Genomic DNA, 6,287 nt, shown 5'->3' with positions numbered 1-6,287 from the left:
GATCCATCTCCACAACATGCCAGCACCACTGTGAAGTGTGATTTCTCATGACCAGTTGTCACTATATTCACACTTTTCTGCCCTTTCTCTGCGACACTTCGGCCCATGGGGATATCAAACGTGAGGGAGACCTCGTCCATGTTGATAATATGATCCGGTGACACGCTGTGTTCAGTTACCTGCTTTTCAACGAACTCACGGGAACTGTCAACCTTGGCTTGGAAGTCTGCTGGCAGGAGGCGGTTACGTTGCATGAAGCGGCAACACCAAGAAGGCCCGCCTGCAAAGTCATTTATATTCATCTCCTTTGCAACTACCAGGGCGTGGAGACGTAACTGCACTGTTGACAAGCCTCTCCCGGCTGCACGTTGTTCAAGCACCCATCTGTGGACTCGTTCCTCCAGCTCTGGCCATCTTGCTTTCAGCCCGCGATTAGCTTTCTTTGTTTTCTTCATTGCAGTAAGAGTAACCTCTGCTTTTCGCCAGTCCCTCACAAGTTTCTCACTCACTCCAAACTTTCTTTCTGCTGCTCGATTACTGTTTTCGGCTGCATATTTTGCTACCATCAGTTTGTAATCTGCAGAGTATGACTTTCTTTTGGGGGGCATTTTGTTTGTGTCTAGTCTTTCCAGTCCAGTTGTCTTTAAGTTAATGTTTCAATTAATTATTTCAGGGGTAGGCCTACATAGTTGTGTGTGTATATATATATATAGCGGCTCTGGTTGTCACAAGCCTAGAGCGCCTTCTCGCGGCTGTAGACAGTAAGGTTTAGGCTACTCCTCGTTTCATGTCGGAATTATTATTCAAAAACATGTTAAATTTCATATATAAGTCGCACCTGACTATAAGTCGCAGGACCAGCCAAACTATGAAAAGTGCGCCTTATAGTCCGGAAAATACGGTATTATAATTTTTCCCATATTGTGCAGCGCTCAATTAAATGTATTGTCAATGTATGACAGCTTTTGGAAGACCACAACGCTGACGCATGGGATAATGGAAGTACACAACTCAACTACATATAGAACATATATGGTGTTTATAGACAGTATTATAGAGATATTAATGTGGAAATGTTACAGATTATAGCTTTAATAAAGATCAACATCACCCAATACCATCTCCTCTCCATTCTGCTGTCAGTGTGGGACGGGCCCACCCCAGGAGCCCGCTGTGAGGTCTTCATCAGCCAGATCCCACGGGACGCCTACGAGGATCTGTTGATCCCCCTTTTCAGCTCTGTGGGGCCCCTCTGGGAGTTCCGGCTCATGATGAACTTCAGTGGGCAGAACCGCGGCTTCGCCTATGCCAAGTACGGCTCACCAGCTGTAGCTACCGACGCCATCCGCCTGCTGCACGGTCACATGCTGGACCCCGGCTTCCGCCTCAGTGTCCGCCGCAGCACCGAGAAGAGACACCTCTGTATAGGAGACCTGCCAGCCGCCACCAGGCAAGAGGACCTACTGCAGGTACAGCAGCTCTGTGACATACATTCTTAATGTAGACCACCAACTATATGCTACAATTACATATCATACATTGCTGGATTCAGAACAGTCAGGCCTTTCTAGCAAACCCTGGTTTGGGTGTTTTATCTGGAAACTATCCCAGCCAAAAAGCTACATTTGAAAAGCTAAAAGAATACATTCATTATAGACCTTCATATTTAGTATTTGCACCTATTGGTGTCCTGTTAATTTCCTCAATGATCAAGATAATTCAAAAAATGTTTATTCAGACATAGACATAGATACAGACAGAGGAGCTCCCTGCCACCCTTCCACACACACACACACACATTTGGAATAAATTTTGAATAAAATTTGATATTAAAATGATAACCCTTTTGTCAGTTAAGGTGTTAAGTTCAAGGATAATTTATCTGTTGGCATACAACAAACGGCTGCTAATTTTTAAGTTTTTACCAGCACTCAAGAGTACAAAATAGGCCTTCTGCGTTGAAACTTTTAGTTTCTCCCAAGCCTGTGATATCCACCCACCATCTCTACTATGTCATCTTAACTTTGTAGTAGTGGTCGGCCTCACCCACAAAGGTCTTTAGTTTATGGGAAGAGGCGTTTGTGTAGAACAACTATACTCAATAGAAAATTTGAATTACTGTTCTTACTGTGTGAATAAATGTTTGTCTGTAACTGCTGTTTGCTTCCAGGTGCTGCGTTCACTGACAGAGGGGGTGGAGAGAGTGTCTCTGAAGGCTGGGCCCGGTATAGAGGGGGTGTCTGCTATAGTCGCCTTCTCATCCCACCACAGTGCTTCTATGGCCAAGAAGGTGCTAGTGGAAGGTAGGTGAGCCGCTATGGACTGATCCATTGGATCAGTGTATGGCTTTAAATATGGCCCCATTGATGTTGGAAGTTCCATGACTGACAGAATTGGTGTTCTCTGTAAGTCGCTCGCATCTAACAATTTCGTGAGCGGATTTTCTGTTGCTCATAGAAAATTGTCAGACGGTTGTCTCAGAAACCAGTCTCTCGCGGTGCGCGCTCTCGTCTCTCTCCCTCTGCTCTGCTCTCGCTCTCTTCTCTCTCTGACCTCTCTCTTCTCTCTCTCTCTCGGCCTCTCACACTCACACTCACACCTTCCAGACACATCATACACTGCACGTGCACACGACGATCGGCATCCGTTCCCAGTGATCAGTTGCTGGATGTGCTTTGTGAAAGATAGAGAGAGAACGGAGAGAGATGATTATGCAGCAGGATGTCCTAAATCGTATGAACATCCTTTTAACATCGGTGTTCGCCCCTCGGTCAGTGTCGCTAATAATTTGTTATTTGAATATTATGTCGGCGGCCGCGCCGCAGATATGAGGGACGTAAGACGTTTGCATCGGATGAGTAATACAATGTTAAGAGTCTGGAGTATTTGAGACAGGTCGGCACGTGGCCAGGCTCAGTTATGGGGAGTTGAACCAATCAGCAGCCATTGTAAGTACAGTATGACATAAGAGTAATAACTAATGAAGCAGGAGCAGCGCGGAGGCATTGAGTGCAGTCAATCGAGGACCATGCGAGCTGAGCCTATCCTAGGATCCTATAGAGAGCCTGTGAACTTGAGAAAGCCACGGACATAACTGCGGGAGAGAGGTAAGTTGGTTGCTGATTGATTCTCTCAGTGGGATAGACAGAGCGTCATCCAACTTCAGCCTGCGAAAGTTGTCCGCCTACTCCAAAGCTGACAATCCATCCACCCCACTTTGTGCTGTGACGGCCTTCGTGCGGCTGTGTATCTTGAAATTTTTGAGAGATTATTAAAGGCCTGCTGTGCGTTCTTGGTCCAGATTTATACGAAGCAGTTAGCTGGAGTCTTCTCATCAAGTGCAGTCCAGCAGTAAAGCCGAGCCGGCACGATCTCCTCCCTCTACAGTAACCTTCAACCAGCGCCTCCGCCGGCACACTGAAGCCCGCCGCACACATCCTCACTTCACCACGGCCCTCTGTCTGCCTCCTCGGGCCTGGCCTGCCCCAGTCCATCCCCGGTTTCTGCAGACGAGGGGGAGACCCACTGCCCCAGCACCTTGCCATCCCCGCTCCTCCTCCTCTCCCCAGGGGCATCTAGCATCCACAGCATCCCCTGTGATGCTCCTATCAAGATGTGTGAGGCGACTGGCTTGCCACCGAGCCTGAGTGAAATTCCCACTACACCACCTGCCTGTGACTGCTTCCTCCTATTAGAGCGGGGTATACAAGGGGGTAATCCCCGGGTATAATCCCATAACCTCAGAGGGCTGTTATGATCTGCCGGACCCTCTACCACAGTCATGCCTGGAGGAGGTCAGGCTGCAGCAGCAGGTCCTGCAGAGGGTGTCACACCTAACCAGCTGCACATGACAACCCTTATCAGATATAGCAGTCACCTGTTGTCTACAGCACTGTTTCACTCTGTTTGTTTGCCTAAGACGTGGCGTGCTAGTATAAAAGAAGATGTCTTACTTCTTATGTCCAGTATATGATTTATGCCAGCTTTTATACGTAATAGAATGTTGTCTGTGTGAACTTCTGTGTTGTTAGCATGCTTTTATGGGTGTTACTGTGGATTTGTTCCTCATTTAACTTAATGAGGATTAAAGAAAATGGTACTGTGGGTTACTTAGTGTAGTAAATGTAACTCTTTGCTGAAGACTGACTCGGGACTAAGACCACTTACCAGACAGATTTGGTGCCCAACCTAGGTTCCGTAAAGCTTCACGGTTCGCGAAGGCTGTTTTTGTGCGGTAGAAGGTGTATGAAAACCTATAAGTATCACTTAGTAGTTCGCTTCTTGTTGGGTAAGCATCTGGTTTCAATGTGCCTCAATGTTTGAATAGAATCCCTAACAGTCGTCACAGCAGAAGCAGCTCCCGCCGCCCCCCCCGACCTCGAAGCCCCCGGATCACACCTCCCCTCCATGGCGTTCTATGTGGGCATTCCATTGCATGTATTAGAGAGCCAGTCGTTCACCTTGCCGTCGACACAAGAGACACGGCGGGTGCAACCAGATCTCAAATTTGGACTCTCAGACCAGAAGCATCAGATCTCTCCACGCGGTCTCAATGTCGATAGTCCTGGTTCTGCCAACAAAAGTCCTCTTCTGCGTTTTCTTCTTAAGTAGGTTCTTTAACGATCTATTTGACTATAAGGGCTACTCACACAGTCTCCTTCTGAACACCTTGACTTGTAGAATGTGTCTGCTACTAGAACTCTTGTGCATTCCATCTGGGCCTGAATCTATGGGTGCTGTTAACTCGATTCTGAGGCTGGCGCCGCGGTGACTCGATGAGCTGTACTCAGCACAGAGGTGACTTCTGTTCCGTATGTCCGGGCTGGTCGCTCATGTGAGCAGTTCGGTCTAAGAACTTCGGACACATTCAAATTTTTGCAGATTCCGACCGACTGACTCACTCGGTTAAGTGGGAATGACTGGTTGTTCTCGTTTACTTAGCAAATCGCTGGTAACGGCGGCCAGTCTAACATGAATCTAACAGTTGTCAAGAATGAGGGTGGTCAGGTGTACCATACCTTACTTCTGACACAACACAGCGCTGATGGCCCAACCAGCAGAAGCGCAATCCCACAAGTGAACCCCTTACAGAGGAGCACACCTTGAACTGAAGACACTGATTAGGTGACTACATCAGGAAGCTCATATGAGAGAAGCCAAGGACCCGCGGCGGGCAGTGGCCGTCCGGGGGCGCCCGGGGCGGCCGGGGGCCGGGTGGCGCCGTGCGGGCGTGCCGGGTCGGGCTGGGGTGTGGTCGGGTGGCGGGATGCGCGGGGTGGATGGTGGTGTCTTGTTTGTGTTTGTGTGTTCTGTTTTGGGTGTGTCTCTATCTTATCAAAGCAGGAAGTGGTACGGTGGGGTGGTGATTCCACTTGATGGAATTGTAATTATTGTGAGAAGGGTATTTAGGTTACGGTTTCACACTGGTGTGGTTACGGTACAGAGCGAGTGTGTTCTGGGTGCATGAGTTTGGATGCCTGTCAGGAGAATCTGCGTAGCAAGTGGCAAGGTGAGCGCGAGTGGAAAAGGAAAGAAAAGACCATGAAATGAGAGAGTGGGGTGTGCAACTTTTGACGAGGTGGTCTATAAGGGTAGTAAGAGTGTTGCTGGTTGTTGTTTTTGATGCTGTTTTTTCTTGTTTTTGTTGACGGTAGAGGACATATGGAATATGGTTCCAGTTCACACTCCATACCCAGGCAGATCTCCCATAGAACAGCAGCGCGTCATTAGTACAGGAGATCAGACCGTTAAGCCCATCGCAACCTAGCCCTTTTGATTGATTGTTTGACTTTGTGTGATGATTATCATTGCATTGTGGATGTTCATAAAGAGAAAGCAGTCAGAAGATTCTTTATTGTTGGAGGCATGGTGGTAAGGTCGTTTGTGTGGTTGTTGTTTGTGGTTGTGACTTTGTGATCAGCATTTTTAGGAAGAGCGTCATAGTGTCTATGTTGATTGTCATTGTAGGTGCTGCTCGAGTGTGAAACGCTGAGTATGGGGTGGTAATTATAATATTAATGAGTACGAGATCTGAATATTGCTACGTAACCGGACGAGGTATGCAGTGATGACATTGGTGAGAGAAGAGCAGGCTCTAGCTGAGCAGATCTGCAATTTGATATGAATAGTACTAGAGGTGATGAAAATGGTCCGCGGCAGCTCGGAAGAGCGGAAATTAAAAGACAAAACCAAGCGGCTGCGGCAGGTCGAAGGAACACGCGAAGGCAGGGAGGAAACAGCCACGCCACGCCAACTGCACGCGGCGGGCAGGAGCAGAAAGGAGTGGG

At 48.1% G+C, this 6,287-nt stretch overlaps 1 protein-coding gene across 1 annotated transcript in view; it reads left to right on the top strand.

Moving 5' to 3' along the window:
* dnd1 (DND microRNA-mediated repression inhibitor 1) overlaps positions 1-3,851 on the top strand; it is a 4,318-nt gene extending 467 nt beyond the window's left edge. The window contains exons 2-5 of the mRNA XM_035669740.1: positions 1,144-1,469; positions 2,171-2,303; positions 3,510-3,701; positions 3,745-3,851. Coding sequence (XP_035525633.1) covers positions 1,144-1,469; positions 2,171-2,303; positions 3,510-3,701; positions 3,745-3,851 — 758 coding nt within the window. The remainder of the gene's footprint in view (positions 1-1,143; positions 1,470-2,170; positions 2,304-3,509; positions 3,702-3,744) is intronic.
* The last annotated feature ends 2,436 nt before the right edge of the window (positions 3,852-6,287 follow it).

The sequence above is a fragment of the Morone saxatilis genome, unplaced genomic scaffold (assembly GCF_004916995.1).
Source record: "Morone saxatilis isolate NCDOM2014 unplaced genomic scaffold, NCSU_SB_2.0 Contig22, whole genome shotgun sequence".
NCBI classification, from domain to species: Eukaryota; Metazoa; Chordata; class Actinopteri; family Moronidae; genus Morone; species Morone saxatilis.
This window is presented reverse-complemented; position numbering and strand designations above follow the sequence as displayed.